General features: G+C 40.5%; 1 protein-coding gene and 1 pseudogene across 1 annotated transcript in view; both read left to right on the top strand.

Moving 5' to 3' along the window:
- DCT (dopachrome tautomerase) overlaps positions 1 to 9,746 on the top strand; it is a 37,712-nt gene extending 27,966 nt beyond the window's left edge. Inside the window, exons 7-8 of the mRNA XM_068984639.1 lie at positions 5,318 to 5,519; positions 9,553 to 9,746. Of these exons, the coding sequence (XP_068840740.1) occupies positions 5,318 to 5,519; positions 9,553 to 9,746 (396 nt within the window). The remainder of the gene's footprint in view (positions 1 to 5,317; positions 5,520 to 9,552) is intronic.
- Positions 9,747 to 17,876: 8,130 nt separating this feature from the next.
- On the top strand, positions 17,877 to 18,093 carry LOC138089318 (protein kish-A pseudogene; annotated as a pseudogene).
- The last annotated feature ends 1,270 nt before the right edge of the window (positions 18,094 to 19,363 follow it).

The raw sequence follows: 19,363 nt of genomic DNA, 5'->3' as shown, positions 1-19,363 counted from the left end.
CCAGTGATCTTGAGAAAGATATGCATGTTTTCCCTGTACTTTATTAAATTTCTTTATGCCTCTAAGCACAATATTTGTTGATCAATTGCTTTCTTCTGCAAGGTTGCATTAAAAATTTTTTACCTTGAAAGCCCATGCAATCACATTTTCTTCAATACTGCCTTGCAAATTGAAATTTAGCATTTTCCCCCCCTTCCTATACCTATCTTTACTTTATTGGAATAAGATAGGCTAAGTTTGTGTACCAAAATTTGTAACCTCATTTCTGAGGCACTCAATTATTAATGGTAAAATATAAGTATAAATCTCTATAGCAGATATAAGGCAACAGCAGTTTACTTTTACTTTGCTTTTGCTTTTATTTATGGCCTCGAATTACATTTACAGAGACAGTAGCTTATTTTCAACCCGTGTTCAACAAAGATGGGGCTTCTCTGTCAGTTCAGATGGTGAAGAATCCACCTGCAGTGTAGAAGACCTGGGTTCGATCCCTGGCTTGGAAAGATCCCCTAGAGAAGGGAATGGCTGGGAAATCCCATGGACAGAGGACCCTGGCGGTCTGTAGCTCTTTGGGTCACAAGAGTCAGAGATGACTGAGTGACTAACACTTTTCAACAAAAATACCACTGGTTTATCAAAAGCAATTCAGGTTATTTCATTTAGGAACAATGTTCACAACTTTATCAAAAATACCTAGTCTCCCTGTTGCCCTGCTTCTCTTTCTAGCCTCTGGATACATAGTTGCTCACAGCATTTTGTCTCTTGCCTATTTGACATCTCCTTGGCATATGCCGGACCCCCTTTTTTTAAACTACAGTCTATAAATTGATTCATCTGTATGTAGTTCCTATTAGAGCTTTTATTAGATAATGTTTAACGGCTCATCTGAGACCTATAATCTTCTCCTTATTACTCTTCCCCTGTTCTTTCCCTCCAAATTATGAATTTCTTTAGAGTCTCATCCCCTCCCTAATTGTTTACCCTTCCACACCTGGTGAATTCTGGTGCTTCCGCCCAGTTATTTGCCTCTTACAGCATTGACTCTACATCTTTCTCTGCCCTGAGATTCTCTTATCTCTTTTTTAAAAAAATCAGTTTGATCTCTGACTTCAACTCAGGTGGTTTCTAAAAGTTCAAGAGATACTGTGCGGCCTTTCTTAGAAAGTACATTCTGATACACACCTTTTTCTGTGTATCAGTTAGCACTTGGTTCAACTGCTTAAGATAGAAAACCAAAATTACAGAAGTTGGACACGACTGAGCTACTTCACTTTCACTTTTCACTTTCATGCATTGGAGAAGGAAATGGCAACCCACTCCAGTGTTCTTGCCTGGAGAATCCCAGGGACGGCGGAGCCTGGTGGGCTGCCATCTGTGGGGTCGCACAGAGTCGGACACAACTGAAGCGACTTAGCAGCAGCAGCAACAAATAAAGAGGTTTATTTTTCTCTTTGTGTAAAAGAACTCCAGTGGCGGGTGGTTCAGCTTTGGTATGGTATCTCCATAGTCATCATAAACTCCTTCTGTCTTTCTGCTTAACCATCCTTGGTGAGTGGCTTCTTTTCTTAGCTTTGCTTGTGGGCTGCTAAATAGCTGCCACAGCTTCAGCCATCACACCCATGTTCCAGGAAGCAGTGAGAAGGAACGGAGAGGGAAAAGGGGCCCCTTTTAAGCTGAGAAAACCATCTTTAACAAGATTTTCTAGAAGTCCTATCCAGTGATTTCCAGCTAAATCTCATGGATAACTTGGCACATTGCTTCACCACAAACACCAAAGAGGTTACCGAGAAAGAAGAGGAGAAAGGCTATTGGGTAAGCAATCGATCAGTGCTTGCTACTCTTGGACATTGCACATCTATTTCTTGGGCTCCACACTTGAGGCAGAGCTTCTGTTTGAGGCTGGCAGGCTTCCCAAGGTCAGACCTGGAGCATAGAGCTCTCTCTGGGAAACTTCTAACCTTATCTGGAGCTCCCAGGATTTTACCGCACGTGATATTGTTTTCAGGGACCTACAGCAACAGCTAATGCTCAGCTCCTTTTCCAGGGTTAATGCCCCTTCTCAAAGAGGAACTTCTCCTGAACTCTACTTGGGAGAGACATGATCACTCGAATTATCATGTGTTCCTTCAAAGCTGTTGCTCATTCGATAAACTTGATGCCTTTTATTCCCTCGGGGCTTAAATTCTGTGACTCAAAGCCAAGATTTCAGAACTCAAAAAATATTTTCTCTCTGTGAAGGCCCAGGTCTTACAATTTGATGTTTTGGTTTTTAACATGTATCTTGTATTGACCAAAAAATACACTCACAACCTAAAAGTAGAGAGTTTTTTTATTTCGTGGGAATGTTTAGGACTCCGAGCCCGGGAGACAGTGTCTCAGTAGCTCTGAGAAAACCTCTCCAAGAAGGCAGGAGGGGAAGTCCTGCTATATACAAGTTTGCAACAGAGGGAACAGGCAGTCTTAACAGAAAAGATCAGGTATCAGGTTAAGGAATTTAGCATTCTGTGTATGGGAAGGTGTAAGCCTCTGGGCTCACTGAATTCATTCCTTTCATATGCACCTCAGCTATCTGGGGCCAATCTTGTTTCCTTATTCCTATTGCTTTCTGCATTCTCCCAGCTCCTCAGCAATCACCACGGGGGTGGTGTGTGGCAGCAGTTTCAGGAGCCCTCGTGCCCATTTGGAGGCCAGAAATCGCTGATGGTTGTGACATGTCTTGTTTATTAATATGGCAGGAGATAATTTCATTTCATACTTTCTATGAACTTTAAAAATCCATTCAGGAAAAAAATCCTTTCAATAAATCACTTGATTCTTTTCACTATCATGAATGTAGACACATGAGACAATTTAGGTAGAAAGCTCTCGCTGTTGCCTGAATGGGTTAACTAGCTACAAGGAACCTCGGGTAAAATCTGAAACTATTATCTACTAAATAAGCAGCAGTAGTAAAAACCAGAAAGTGAAATTGTTAATTGCTCAGTCGTGTCTGACTCTGTGCGAGCCCATGGACTGTAGCCTGCCAGGCTCCTCTGTCCACTCTCTAGGCAAAAATACTGGAGTGGGTTGCCTATGCCCTTCTCCAGGGGATCTTCCAAACTGAAGGATTGAACCTGGGTCTCCTGTATTGCAGGTAGATTGTTTACCATCTGAACTACCTGGGAAGCCCTGAGCTTTAGAGGTTAGGAATTAAAGTAGTTAGGAAGTGCAAAAAACTAAGAATTCAGACTAAGGGCAATCAGGGAAGATGCCTTAGTACAGGGACTTTTAAGTTTATCTTGAAACAAGACTCTGAAGCCAGAAAAGAGAAAGAATGGTATTTCAGACAGAGGGAAACAGCGTCTGCTAGAAAGGGGCCTGTTTGGATGAGTTGTTGTTGTTCAGTTGCTCTGTCATGTCCTACTCCTTGTGACCCCATGGACTGCAGCACGCCAGGCTTCCCTCTCCTTCACTCTCTCCTGGGGTTTGCTCAAACTTGTGTCCATTGAGTCGATGATGCCATCCAACCATCTCTCCCTCTGTCACCCTCTTCTCTTCCTGCCCTCAATCTTTTCCAGCTTCAGGGTCTTTTCCAGTGAGTCGGCTCTTCACACCAGGTGGCTGAAGGATTGGAGCTTCAGCTTCAGCATCAGTCGTTTCAGTGAATATTCAGGGTTGGTTTCCTTAAGATTGATTGGTTTGATCTCTTGTTGTCCAAGAGACTCTCAAAAGACTTCTCCAGCACCACGGTTTGAAAGCATTAGTTCTCCAATGATCAGACTTCTTTATGGCAAGAACGCTGGAGTGGGTTACCATGCCCTGCTCCAGGGGATCTTCCCAACCCAGGCATTGAACCTGGGTCTCCTGCATTGCAGATAGATTTGTTGCCATCTGACTCACTAGGGAAGCTCTTGGATGAGTTGTACAAAATATAAAAGTACTTTGCATGGCACTGTCGTCAGCCAACAGAAACTTATTATACATCGGCTCTGTCCAAGTTATAGACTAAGCTTGAAACTCCAAAGGTGAAAAGACCTTCTCTCTGACTTTTAGGAGTTGGGAGTCTCATTATGGAAAATTGATAAACAAATAAGTGATAGTATAACTTCACCAGTGCTATATTGGTGGATGGATAAATGAATTCATTTAACCTGTATTTATTGAAGTAAGTATCTCCTTTCCCCCATATGACAAGCCCTGGTGTGACAGACCCTGCAGACAGAGAGGGAAGGAAAATCAGACGGAGTCCCTGGGCTCCCTGAACTACTAGGAATGAAAGAGACCCTCTAACGGCCTGGTCATGTTTGTGTCCTATTGCAAAATCAGGACTATAAATGTGAAATTTTGCTGTTAATATTTTAAATCACGTAATAATTGCTGTCTTTGAAAAGGACTTTGACAGCTTTCTTGAGAAAATAGAACAGCACTATGCACATTACACCGTTTTTAGACTTTCTGTTGCTGACCTAACACTAAGAATTCAAATGAGAGGCTTATACAGTGAGCACATAGAAAGGTGGGAGAAATTTGAAGACCCATTTTGGATGTTTTCTTTCTTTCTTTTTCTTTTTTTTTAAAAAAAATTATCCATTTGTATTATACCATTGTATACTATCGGTAAACACAATGTCTCCTTTCTTCCTTGTTAAAAGCAAAGCATCTGAATATTGGCTGTAGCATATATCTCATCATACTTGCCTTTTTTCCCTGAATGTAATAATTAACTTGAATTTGTTGAAGGCCTCAAATATTCTTAAACCAGTGCTACATCTGCAACATGAACCTTACTTTGTTCACTTAACAAAGGGGTTTATGGAGTGATATGCCATACAGCCTTGAAAGTGAAAAGCAAAGTGTTAGTCCTGAGTCATGTCCGACTCTGCCCCCATGGACTGCAGTCTGCCAGGCTCCTCTGTCCATGGAATTTTCAGGCAAGAATACTGGAGTGGGTTGTCATTCCCTTCTCCAGGAAATCTTGCCAGTGGGTATGTCACCAACAAGTTCCTGATGTCAAGAAAAACCAACTTCATTTCATTTTAGAGAAAGTTCCAATTAGATTGGTCTGATTAGAATAGACCCATCAATGTTGGCCGGGCTTCCCCAGTGACTCAGTAGTAAAAAATAGGTCTGCTATGGCAGGAGACACTGGTTCTATTCCTGGGTCAGGAAGATCCCCTGGAGAAGGAAATGGCAACCTACTCCAGTATTCTTGCCTGGGAAATCCCACGGACAGAGGAGCCTGGAGGGCTACAGTCCATGGGGTCACAGAGAGTCAGACCCGACTTAGTGACTGAACACACATCCATCAGTGTTAACACTGTGTTCAACTGTCTTGCAGGTCCTTCATTCCTTCACCGATGCCATTTTTGATGAGTGGATGAAAAGATTCAATCCCCCTGTGGATGCCTGGCCTCAGGAGCTGGCACCCATTGGTCATAATCGGATGTATAACATGGTTCCTTTCTTCCCTCCAGTGACTAATGAGGAACTCTTTTTAACCGCAGACCAACTTGGCTACAGTTATGCTATTGATCTGCCAGGTAACTAATGCAACTTTTAAACGTGTGATTCATTGATCTTCTAAAGAGGCTTTCTTTTCTTTTTTCCTTTCTTTTTCTTCTAAATCAAGACCTTGAACTGAAGTGCTCAGATCTAGTTAAGTTTACTGGCAATTTTTTAGAGTATGTATAGTTACAAAATGAGCCTTTAAACTACCAATTAAACATCAGAAAAGGGACTGTTGGATGACTCTTGTTTTAGAAAATTGAAAGTTGTTAAGAGAACTTATTTCAGGGCAAGTATCTACAACTGCACCTGATCTGGCAATTGAAAACCAGCCATGGTTTGAAATGCCTAACCAATAAAATCAAAATGCACTAGCCACAGATGGATGGGGACTAGCAGGACCTCTTAGAGATCTTTACTTAAAAGCAAGGCTGGGTTTAAGGTGAAGCAAATGCAGCACTTGCCTCAGGCACAAAGTTCAAAGGAAAGCCAAAAATTCAGTTATTGAGCTAAGTAAGAATATAATGCAATATTATAAAAAGCCCAAATTAATGCCCACCCCCCCCCCGCCCAAATCCATGTTGAATACAATATCAAAATTTTAAAGCCAGGCTGCTGTTTGTTTTATACCTCTGTGTTAGTTTGTAAGTAGGCCGTTTATTTTTTTCCCCATTAACCCACACCACCCCTACCTGGTGGGTTTGTAAAGATGACAATGACCTGCCAGTAGATTGGGCTGTGTGGGACTTCATGGGTGCACTTTTTTAAATGAATTTTTTGAAATCATGTTTTTATTCCTAAAAAAATTTTTTTTTACTTATTTATTTTTGACTGTGCTGGGTCTTTGTTGCTTTGCAAAAGCTTTCTCTAGTTGCAGTGAGTGATGACCACTCTTGGACGTGGTGTTCAGGCTTCTCACTGCAGGCTTCTTTTGCTGTGGAGCACAGTCTCTTGGTACGTGAGCTTCAGTAGTTGGTAGCACTCTGGCTCAGGAGACATGGCATGTTGCGTCCAGAGTACGGGCTCAGTAATCGTGGTGCACGGGCGTAGTTGCTCAGGCATGTGGAATCTTCCCGGACCATGTATCAAACCCATGTCCCCTGCATTAGCAGGTAGATTCCTAATTACTGTACCACCAGGGAAGTGCTGAAGTCATGTTTTTAAGTTGTAGATTTTTTATTAGCTTTTCCATTTGGTTCAAAATACAGAAAGATATTTTGATAAATGTAAGGGCATACTTTTTTAAAAAAATTTGTCCAGGCCCCAGTATAGCTCCATGTGCCATTTAAAGAACCTTCGGACAGGTTGATAAAGGAAAGGTAAAACAGTTTTTAAAAAAAATCTCTTAATTTGTTAAGAAGCTGAAAAACACACAGCCTATGTGCTGGTGGCATTTTCCCATTAATGGCTATTCTGTCTTTTCTAAATCTCAGCCTGCAAAGTAATCAAGACCATTTCTGAGGTCACATCTCTCTCTCTCCCCCCTTGTCTTACTCCCTCCCCGCCCTCTTCTCTCTCAACTTTAAAAACCCTTTCAGACCCTGGACTCTGTCCCCTGTCTTTCCTTCCATTTCTACATCTACTGCAGCTTATTTTCTTTACTGATTGGAAGTTTCTCTTCTTTGGGCAGCTGAGATGAGAATGCCTCTTTGAAACTTTTCTCATTTCTCTGGGATTGAATAAAATAATAATCAGAAAGTTTGGCATGTGCTTCTGACCATGCTTCCATGGCCTCTGACATCAGTCAATTAACAGATATAACCCGAGAGTCTAAATATGCCCAGAATCCATTAACTCATTAGAAGATACAAATCACATTCTTTTATTGGTTTGACAAAAATTTACATCCTTTCTGAGGAGACATAATGATAACCTAAGATTGAAGAAGGGAGAGAGGGATTTGGGAAAGGAGCTGGGTCCTGAACTGGGTTAAAGAGATGGAGGGACTTCCCTGGGTGTCCAGTGGTTGAGTCCACGCTTCCAATGCAGGGGACTCAGGTTCAATCTCTGGATGGCGAACTAAGATCCCACATGTTGTGCCATGTGGTCAAAAAAAGAAAAAAAGTTTTTTTAAAAAGAGATGGTAGGTTTTAGGTAGGTTGGGGGAAAGTAAGGGGCATTTTAGATTGAAGACAGGCAGGGAACAGGACTGTGAAAGGCACATGTAGTCTGTATAGAGGACCGTGAGAAGAAAGCCTGGTGTAGTGAAAGGCTTGAGTAATTAACTGTGAATTAAGTTGGGATCTGAGAGAAGGCCTGGTTATCAGGGACTGTAAAAGTTGGGCAGAAACCACAATAAGATCCCACTTTATACTCATTAGGATGGCTGCTACTAAGAAAGCAGAAAATAACAAGTGCTGATGGGAATGTGGAGAAAATGGAATCCTCGTGCATTGCTGGTGGGAATGTTAGCATAAGCTCTGTGAAAAACAACATGGTAGCTCCTCAAAAAATTAAACACAGAATTACCATGCGATCGAACAATTCTGCTTCTGGGCATAGACCCCAAAGAATTATAAGCAAGTACTCCTACAGATATTTGTACACCTCTATTCATAGCAGCATTATTCATAACAGGCAAAAGGTGGAAGAAATAGGAGGGAGCTATAGCAGGGAGGGGACATATGTGTGCCTATGGCTTACTCATATTGATGTGTGGCAGAAATCAACACACGATTGCAAAGCAGTTATCCTCCAATTAAAAATAAATTATTTTTTAAAAAGGTGGGGGCAACCCAAGTACCTACTGACAGATAAGCCAAAAGACAACAGATAAAACATGGTCCATACATACAATGGAATATTATTCAGCCTTAAAAAGGAAGGAAGTCCTGACACATGCTGTAACATGGGTGAATCTTGAAGACACACTAAGTTAAATAAACCAGTCTCAAAAGGATAAAACCTATATGATTCCACTACTTGGGGCACCTATAGTAGTCAGATTCATAGAGACGGAAAGAGTGGTTGCTTGTTGCTAGAGAGTGGGAATGGATGGAGGCCTAGAGAATTATTATTTCAATTTTGCGGGGAAAAAGTTGTATGGATGAATAGTGGTGATGAATGTACAACAATGTGAATGTATTTAATGTCACAGAGCTTAAAAATGGTTAAGGTGATAAAATATATGTCATATATGTTTTCCTACAATTAAAAAAACTAAGTAATTTTTTTTAAAAGCTAGGCAGAAGAGTTTGGACAATAACAAAAGGCGATCATTTTTGGCTCCTGAACAAAGAAATGACAGAGATGAGGATGGCAATTGTTGCAGGAAAAGACAAATTAAAATCCTTTTGGAGAAACCCCATCAGGATGAGTCAGGGTCCTCTGTGGGACTGGAGAGAAAGGACTAGAAGGACAGTCTTACATTTAGAGAAGTGTAGAGTACAGAACAAGAACCCACTTCAGAAAAACTGATTTTAAGAACTGACCAAGGATAATTTTTAAGGAAACGACAAATAGGCATAAATACAAATGAAATGAAGAAAAGAAAAAAAGAAATGAAATCCATTAATTTTTTGTAAAAGTGCTTATAAAATATATTTGAATAGAGGATTGCATTTATCATGTGATGATCCTGATTTTATTCACAACTATTTAAATGGGTCCAAATTTCTTCTACTCTTGCTCTTGAATGACCCCTGTTATAATCTCCAGTCTCATCTGTCTTACTCACTGATCACTCCATAAAAATGTAGAGACAACAGCAGAATTTCTAGACCTGGCTGTTGTATATTTTGTTCTCCAGATACCATTTGAACATGCACTTTTACAAATGAGTTTCTAACTCACAAAACTAGTTATATACTTCCTTGAAGGGTTTATTCTGTATAAGTATTTATTGTAGGGAATTTTAAAAATACAATAAGCTATATTAAACAATGGAATGTCATTTTCCACTTCCACCAAAAAAGTTATGGATATGATAAATAGTTCATAAGGAAGGAGAAAAAATTTTATTCCAGTCAGTGTAGTTTTGCTTTATCAACAAAAGCACACATGAAAGACAAATTGGTTTATTCTTCCCTTTTCTAAGAGTATTCAGCCGATGAAAATCCCAATTGTAAGACTCTTCTGCTTTAATTTCAGTTGAAGGAACTCCAGATTGGACCACAGTGCTCTCAGTGGTTACAGGGATGCTCGCGGTTTTGGTTGTCCTTTTCGCGTTGCTGCTTTTCCTTCAATATAGACGACTTCGAAAAGGGTATACACCCTTAACGGAGACACAGCTAAGCAACAGAAGATACACCGAAGAAGCCTAGATGCTCACGTGGTCCTGACCGACAATCTGCAGATGAACCCTCACTGTTCCTCCTTTCGTTGAAGAGCCTTGGCATAGCCCCTCCTGTTACATGGATGATCCCAAGTACGAAAGATGCTTCACTCTAGATTCTGGTTTGCTTGTTTATTTAACAAACAAGTTAAAGTGCTTGAGGGTATCTCTACCATCAAACAAGGGAGAGCTGATGACAACTGGTGGTATCTGATAATAATTCCCCATACTGATAGATTAAGCCTCCTCGTGTTCTGACCGCTCAAAATCAATAGAGTGGACTCACCGAACTATGCAGGTCAGTGTAATTTGAGAACTGGACCAGATCATGGTTGCATGTTTCTTATCTCATGTGTCTTCTCTGTAAAGGAGGGCAGGAAGGTGGCAGGTGCTACATGAGTCTCCAAGGTCTCTTTTAGGCCTAAACATCTGTGCTTTTAGGTGGATTCCTGATCATCTTCCCGAGGCTTCTTTTTTCTTTTTCTTTCCAGTCTTTAAAATGGCCTTGAAGATGAAAATAGGCCTTATTTTCCATATGAGTAGAAGGATGAATGAATGAATGATCAGTTTGTTTCTCTTTTATAAATTAGATGTTACAGAGTTTATAAAGGGTCTGCAGTTCTTAACAGCAGAGCTCTCACAAGAATCAATAGCTGAATAAACATTGATCTTATAGTGGTAAGTGAACAGATGAGGATTAAATTAGTTTAAATTAATCTAGTTGATTAATATACTGTTTTGAACTTATTAACAAGTACAGCATCACTCTTTCTTGGAAAGTCTGACTGGAGAATGCTGGTGAGCCTCTAAGCCTGAACAGGAAACAATTTGATTAGCATTCCATTGCCCTGAAGTCTCATTTGGCTGAAAGTGAAAGTCCCTAAGTCCCTCAGTCGTGTGCGTGTCTGACTTTATGCGACCCTCAGTCGTGTGCGTGTCAGAGTCTGACACGACTGAAGCGACTTAGCAGCAGCAGCAGCATGGACTATATAGTTCATGGAATTCTCCAGGCCAGAATACTGGAGAGGGGAGCCTTTCCTTTCTCCAGGGCATCTTCCCAACCCAGGGATCAAACCCAGGTCTCCCGCACTGCAGGCAGATTCTTTACCAGCTAAGCCATGACCCCGAACCAGTTCCTTTGCTGGGTAACCTCAGATGAAAAATTGTTCAAGCATTTGACTTATTTTAAAGAGTTGACTTTAAATTTATTAATGTTGCACTGTACTAATGGTTACTTACAAATGCTAATTGGTTAAGTCTTAGCATTTAAAAGCGAACCATCCATACAAAATGTAACAATTCAGAATTAAATGTAAGTAATCATCAGATTATGAGAGATAAGAATGAGGCAATCTTTACGAAGATGCTTAGACTCACCAAGATGATCCCCACCTCTGAGATGTTAATGGCTTTTGAGATTTTTAAGGCAATTTCATCTGTTTATATCTGGTATCCATGCAGTAGGAGTGAAGCCGTAGGAGTGGCCCTTGTCCACTCATTTCAGCCCCTCTCTACTGGAATGGATGTGTGTGAGTGGGATTAAGAGGTCTCTGTAGCCTTCTCCACATGGGAGCGCTAGAGGGGCAAGGTTCACTAAGACCCTGTGTTACCCCCTGGAATAAGACTTCAGAAGTGAGAGAAAAGGACAAAGCTCAGTCTGAACTGAATGAATTTGAGTGGGTCTCATAAAGTCTATCTGAGAGTAAGCTCAGCAGGTGAGAATTAAAACAGCCCAGGCTCCTGAACGGGGTGAAACCTTGCCTGGACCTCTGACCAGTGCCGCATGCATAGATCTCAATGGCTCCCTTTAACAGAGTTCATGGAAAACTCATCAATGAGTTATCAACATGGTCCACTCTGGAAAATTTATGCTCTGACCTCAGAGTTGTTGGGGGACTAAGTTTTACATCCAGTTTGTAAACCAAAAAAGAAATATGTTAAGATGAAGATATAAATGTGCATGGTAGGTACGTTCCTGAAAAGTTGTGTATAAATCAATTATACATTAAAAGCACCAGGGGAAATTACTTTTTATGGATGAACTATTATGAATAATTCTATAAAGCACATAACCACCTCTAGCTTATCTTTCCAGTATATCAGAATTTTCATACATCGTATTCTCATAAGATTTGTTTAAAAGCAAGATCTATCTGCAGTAGAAATAAAGACTAACCACTTATACTTAGCTCCTTTTAAGTACAGTGTGTGCAACTTTTCATAAATATTATGTTTTATGATGCATTCCTAAGAGAAATAGTTTCCTAGTTTTGTAGTTCATATCACAAGAGTAAAATTTTCTAGCATTTTCTAACATTACAATAAATCAATGATGACTGCCTTTCAGCAAATCTAAAGGTAGAATAAACCTGCAGAGTAAAAAGTTGCTATTTACTTGTAGTGAATACTATGCAAATGAACTTAGAAAATATCATTAAGCATTTTATGGCAATACATCTCAATGATGGGGGGAAAAAATTCAACCTTGAAGAAAATGAATAGATTGGTTTATATGCTTCTCTCTGCATGATTTTAAAAGAAATGCTTTTTTGAAGCTAACATTCAAAAGTGAAATCCAATAACATCTTTCCTTTGTAAATTAAATTCTCTTCTAATTCTAAAATTCATTGACATAAATTTGTGATTTGCTTAGGATTTAACATTATTAATTATAATAATCCTAGTGAAAAATTCTAATCTCACATTAAGAAGAAGTAGAAAGCTATTAAAAAGGAAAATAAAAATAAATGTTTTGCAGATTATTGTTTGTTGGTGGCTATTGTTTTTCAATTTGTGAACATCAACTCACATGTTTTTGGCACTCAATATATACATAATATTTTATGTATATACATAAAATATATGAGTAACTACTTCACTTTGGAAAATAAGTCCTTAAACTTGGAGGGTATTATGCTAAGTGAAATAAATCAGGCAGAGAAAGACAAATACTGTATGATTTCACTTACATGTGGAGATATATATATTCATTTACAGTGAAAGTAACAAAAAAGAAACAGACTCCCAGATAATCAAGAACAAACTAGTTACCAGTGGGAGAGGGAAGGAGGGAGGGGTAGTATAGAGGTGGGGATTAAGAGGTACAAACTGTCAGGCATAAAATAAGCTACCAGGGTGTATTGTACAGCACAAGGAATATAGCCAGTATTTTATAATATCTATAAATGAGTATAATAATCCAGTATAATTCTGAATCACTATATTGTACACTTGTAACTTATATGATATTATACATCAATTATACTTCAGTTTTTAGAAACAAAGAAAAGAAGTCTTTAAATCAACTGATGTTTCTACTTTCTATTGAGTTTCTATTGAGCTCCTACTTCCTAGCTCTCTATTTTGCAAGCAGGAAAATGAGCTACTACCCTTTTCCCCAGGTAAAGAGTTACCTCTGATGTCCCCATAGTCTAAAGAATGATATTGGATAGGGAGGTGAGTAGGGAGGCCACTTGCAGTCATTGCCCAGGGAGGCAGGCTCCTTCTAGAGAGGCTATTAGCTCAGTCAACTTGTTGCTGCTGCTGCTGCTGCTAAGTCACTTCAGTTGTGTCCAACTCTTCGTGACCTCATGGACTGCAGCCCACCAGACTCCTCCACCCATGGGATTTTCCAGGCAAGAGTACTGGAGTGGGATGCCATTGCCTTCTCCGCAGTCAACTTGTTGGAGACGCCCAAAAGAAGGAAAGTAGAGCCAATGAGGTCACGGTGACATGGTGTTCACTTCTACTAGAAGACCTGAAGCTTCTAGAGGTCAGCTTGTACAGCTCTCCATACAGCTCCAATGCTATTATATCAAAGCACTTTAAGTACTTAGGAAATGTGTGTGTGCATCTGTGCTACGTCGCTTCAGTCATGTCCCACTCTTTGCGACCCCACTGACTGCAACCTGCTAGGCTCCTCTGTCCATGGACTTCGCCAGAAAAGTATTCTGGAGTGGGTTGCCATGCCCTCCTCCAAGAGGATCTTCCCAACCCAGGGATTGAACCTAGGTCTCCTGAATTGCAGGCGAATTCTTTACCGAGCCACCAGGGAAGCCCATGCTCACCCTGAGTACTCTGTAAATATTCTTTGAATGAATAAACTAGTCTCAAAGTAAAACTTTTCATTTAGGGCCCCTGGCCTGTGTTTGAACATGTACTGGATAAAACATAAGATAATAGGGTCATGTATCCCTGTCGTGAAATGAATAGCAGCCTATCTTTCAGATTGTGAGTTGTACATCTGCCAGACAGAATTTCACCCCATACAACCTAGTACAGGGGGACACTTCTCAGCTACATTTTCTTCTTGGGTGTGCTTTTTCTCCACCATTTGTTGTTGTTGTTTAGTCGCATAATTGTGTCCAATTCTTTTGCGACCCCATGGACTGTAGCCCACCAGGCTCCTCTGTCCATGGAATTCTCTAGGCAAGAATACTGGAGTGGGTAGCCATTTCATTCCCAAGGGATCTTCCTGACCCAGGTTTCAAACTTGGGTCTCCTGCATTGCAGGAAGATTCTTCACCGTCTGAGCCTCCAGGGAAGCCCTCCCCACTACTGGTAGGCCTTAATTCTACCATTTATACAGACAAGGGTGGAAAGTGTAGACTTCACCATATCATTATTCCATCATCTGATTTCTTAAAAGCCTTGTTTCTGCAGAAGGAGTTAATGGGCAAAATACTTAGCCAGGCAAAATCAGTGCCTTTCTTACATAGGTGGATCCATCGGTGAAGTTAAAGAACCTCTCAAAGATGACATGATACTTTACTTATAATGGCAGTTCAAGATGAAAATAACTCCTGTGAATTTAATTATGCTTTGGCAGGTAGTTTAATGAAATCTTGAAAAAAAAAATAAGAGAATTGTGAGCAGTAGAATAAAATCTTTGAAAACTAAAAAAAAAAACAAACAAAAATACAAGCTTCCCATTCAAGGACTGAATACTTGGTATATTATCACTAACACTTTGTATTAGGCAGAAACTGTTAACTATTTGGCAACTTCCCAGGTGGCGCTAGTGGTAAAGAATCCACCTGTCGGTGCAGGAGACACAGAAGACATGGGTTTGACCCCTAGGTCAAGAAGATCCTCTGGAGTAGGAAATAGCACCACACTCCAATATTCTTGCTTGGAAAATTCCAAGGAGCCTAATGGGTTACAGCCCATGGGGTTGCAAAGAGTCAGACAAGACTGGGTTAGCGCGTGCGTGTGTGGGCACTCACACACACACATATTAACCTACTTGCGTTATTAGCCACATTAATGCAAGCCATAGTTCTTGGACGTCATATGACTAAATTTGATCATTTCTTCTTCAAGCCATTCTCTGCTCCTTTGGTGATTCATAACAAAGCTTAAATTATTACAGTGTCTCCCAGATATAACTGTTCTCTGTGTTTCAAATAATGCCACACACAGAGGATTAAGCTTGTCCTTCTTTATTAAAATACTAGAGATTTCACTGCCATGGTAGACATTCTGATTGCTCATTCACTTTGTATGTTATTGAATGTTCCTGAATTTGTAATGAGCACAGCAACCAGCCTGATTAATGAGTGGAATTAGGCTCACAATAAAGCAAAACCTGCCCTCTTGTGTTTTAACAGAAAACTGCACAGTTTTGGTAAAGTTTTCCTCTACTGTGGTTAATTGCCTGGAGTCAGAGGAAAACACAAATGCTGGAAGATTTGCCATGAATTCAGAAATCAGAACAGTTAAAGTATGATATTTAGAAGAAAATGACTTCCTGTGCAGGCAAGGTGATCATATAATTGAAAGTCTTAGACTTTCCTTTCTAATATGCTTTGAAATGTTAAATGTTCCCCAGCAAGGCATAAAAATCTAGGGGAATATTTCAGGCCACTGGGCAAAACTCTTTTATATGCTTGTCAAATACACAGAGGATATAATTTAGTTAAACAGATTTATATCAGCATACTGCCGTTGGAGACTGGGGAGATTTCTTTTTCAATTAAAAACTTATTGATGAGGGGATAGGAGGGAGGTTCAAGAGAGAGGGCATATATATATGTATTAGCAGAAACTAACACAACACTGTAATTATACTTCAACTTTTAAAAATAATTTATTGAGAAGCTGATAAATTCCAGAAAAGCTTTTTTTTTTTTTTTTTTTTAGACAAAATATTGGATCAGTGAATTGTAACCAGATATAAATATCTGAATTTGGGTTTGGGTGTGAGCAGTGCCCAAGACTGGATTATTGGTGTGATGGAGCCAAAAGGAAATGTTTACCTGGGTGCCTGCAGTGGCTTCTCTTACACTGCGTGTGTGCATGCTAAGTTGCTTCAGTAATGTCTGACTCCTTGTGACCCCATGGACTATAGTCTGCCAGGCTCCTCTGTCCACGGAATTTTCCAGGCATGAATACTGGAGTGGGTTGCCATGCCCTCCTCCAGGGAACTGTCCCGACTCAGGGATCAAACCTGCAACTCCTAGGTTTCTTGCACTGGCAGGCAGTTCTTTACCACTGGGACCATCTGGGAAGTCCTCTCTTATATTAGGTAACTGAAAAGAGACTCATATAGAAAAGAAAACATGGTCTCTTATCAAGTTTGTGTGAAGCTTTTTCTTCTAGAGTGTGTACCCAGGGCAAGATTAGAGTAGGGGAAATGGGCAGGGCATTTGTTTACTTATTCTGAGAAAGTCTATTTTATTTTAATTTTTTGGCCATGGCATGCAGCATGTAGGATCTTAGTTCCCTGACCAGGGATTGAACCTGTGCACCTTGCAGAGGAAGCATGGAGTCTTAGCCACTGGACTGCCACGGAAGTCCCCTTATTCTGAGAAGGTTTTTTTAAGTGAAAAAATTCAAATTTTCCAGCTGGCTCTATCTATTACGCATTCTCCTTCTTTGGTAGTTCTCTCTGAATGGAGTTTCAGACCCAGTGACAGGGGCTGTTTTTAGAGACAGTAGGGAAAAGGAAAAAAAAAACCAAAAACCCACACACCTCAAAGCAAAAATGGGATCAGATTCAAGACACTTAGATTGCCACAGTCTTCCCCAGAGGAAAATCATTCATTTATTCCCTACTATTAAATATATTTTATGTGGCACACTTTTCCTAAAACTTAATTTCCAATGCAGCAAATTTATTATTAACATTTCTACTTAAAGTCTCATTTCCAATATGTTTATTTGCTTCTTTGTCTTGACTGTTGCCATTAATCAGCTTCAGTTCAGTTCAGTCGCTCAGTTGTGTCCCACTCTCTGCAACCCCATGGACTGTATCACGCCAGTCCTCCCTGTCCATCACCAAATCCTAGAGCCTACTCAAACTCATGTCCATTGAGTCAGTGATGCCATCCAACCATTTCATCCTCTGTCGTCCCCTTTTCCTTCTGCCTTCAATCTTTCCCAACATCAGGGTCTTTTCTAATGAATCAGTTCTTTGCATCAGGTGGCCAAAGTATTGGAGTTTCAGCTTCAGTATCAGTCCTTCCAATGAATGTTCAGGACTGATTTCCTTTAGGATGGACTGGTTTGATCTCCTTGCAGTCGAAGGGACTCTCGAGAGTCTTCTCCAACACCACAGTTCAAAAGCATCAATTCTTTGGTGCTCAGATTTCTTTATAGTCCAACTCTCACATCCATACATGACTACTGGAAAAACCATAGCCTTAGCTAGATGGACCTTTGTTGACAAAGTAATGTCTCGGCTTTTGAATATGCTGTCTAAGTTGGTCATAGCTTTTCTTTCAAGGAGCAAGCGTCTTTTAATTTCATGGCTCCAGTCAGCATCTGCAGTGACTTTGGAGCCCCCCAAAATAAAGTCAGCCACTGTTTCCACTGTTTCCTCATCTATTTGCCATGAATTGATGGGACCAGATGCTTTGATCTTCGTTTTCTGAATGTTGAGCTTTAAGCTAACTTTTTCACTCTCCTCTTTCACTTTCATCAAGAGGCTCTTTAGTTCTTCTTCACTTGCTGCCATCGGGGTGATATCATCTGCATGTCTGAGGTTATTGATACTTCTCCTGGCAATCTTGATTCCAGCTTGTGCTTATTCCTTCTTAAAATATTTGTCTTTCAAAAATCTCGCAGTTCAGTGCTGGGCCCAGAAGGGTGATGTGGCTGGGGCTTCAACGGCCTCACAATGTCTGCCATTTTCAATTTTCAGTCTGTTGACTGTAATCTTGCTGCTTTTATGTGCCTGTGTTTATGTCCAATCCTTGGCATCCAGCCTCCTGGACAGAAATAAAACTGGGTTGTTGGGTATATTTTGGAAGTGTGCCAGAACTGGTGAACGGAAGAGTCCTTATGTTGCACTGTGCCGTATTGCAATGGCCTTCAGCATCCTTTTCATACAGTAGCTTGGAAAAGGGCCAGAATTCAGTTGCCATCACGTTTAAATATGACAAAAAAGGACTTATCTGCAGAAAATAATGGAAAGAATGGTTAACCCTTTTATTTCTGAACATTGAATGAGCTATACTTTCAGCTGCTGTTCTCTATTTTTGTTATTGGACCAATGTTCTATATAATCAGGATGCAACATTTAATACTCAGAGTTTAAATAAGTCTGTACCAATCATTACTGTCACTACAATATTACATTCTGCATATGTCATTCTGTTGCGCCAGATTCCAGTTTTACTAGTGAGGTATCTTTAAGGCACATAGTAGAAAACAAAATTGGTGAATTAGTCAAGTTCCTTTCACTGTGATTTGGAAATGGTAAATCTTTATCGAATGGAAAAAAAAAAGTCTTGCAGTTTACACCAAGGAGAAGTGCTCAGTTAAACCCCAGGTGTTGATGCTTTGTCTCAGATCTGCTTATTCAAACCAATGATCAGCCTTGGAAACAGAAATGTAATCTGAATCGCAGACTACGCAGTTCTTTCTTGTACCACTTTTTGTTCTTCAGTTGTGGCCAACACATCACTTTCAGCCTTCTCAGCTCTGAAACTTTGATTTGAGCTTCACACCTTCTTTTCCTTTCAGGCGGAGTTTTACAATTCTGAGGCTCATTAACATTTTATAAGTTCAAGGTTTCCTTCCTTTCTGTGCCTTTCTCTCCTCTTATCAAGACACGGGCTCCTTTGTGTTTTTAACACTCTTTCTTGAGATAGTCCCAACTCTTTGATCCTGGGCTGACTTGAAATTGTTCGCTGTCAGCCACCCAGAGCAGACATCTGGTGCGTCCCGGGGCTGTTGTCTGCTGGCTCCTGACAGCATTGTCGAGCCTCCCTGACAATCAAAGAGCTCTTCCAACCCAGTGACATGCAAACTCGTCCCTTCTCTGCTCCAGTTTGTCACAGCCCACATTTCTCAACTTAGCTGCACAAAGGCAGGCAGGGATAAAATCATTCTGAGGTTGACGCTGGCCGCAATGGATTGAAATTCACTGTTTTTGAAACAACAGCTACTCAGAACATCAAATTACTGTTAACCTGCCTTGCAGCTAGATGGCAGGAAACTACCTGCTTTTCAGGGCTTTCCAGGTTGAGCTAGTGGTTAAGAACCCGCCTGCCAATGCAGGCAGATGTAAGAGGCAATGCCTAGGAGTTCCTGGAGGAGGGCATGGCAATTCACTCCCGTGTTCTTGTCTGGAGAAGCGCATGGACAGAGGGGCCTGGTGGG

Source organism: Capricornis sumatraensis, chromosome 12, assembly GCF_032405125.1.
Source record: "Capricornis sumatraensis isolate serow.1 chromosome 12, serow.2, whole genome shotgun sequence".
Classification (NCBI taxonomy): Eukaryota; Metazoa; Chordata; class Mammalia; order Artiodactyla; family Bovidae; genus Capricornis; species Capricornis sumatraensis.
Note: the sequence above shows the minus strand (reverse complement) of the source record. Positions and strands in the feature narration are given on the sequence as shown.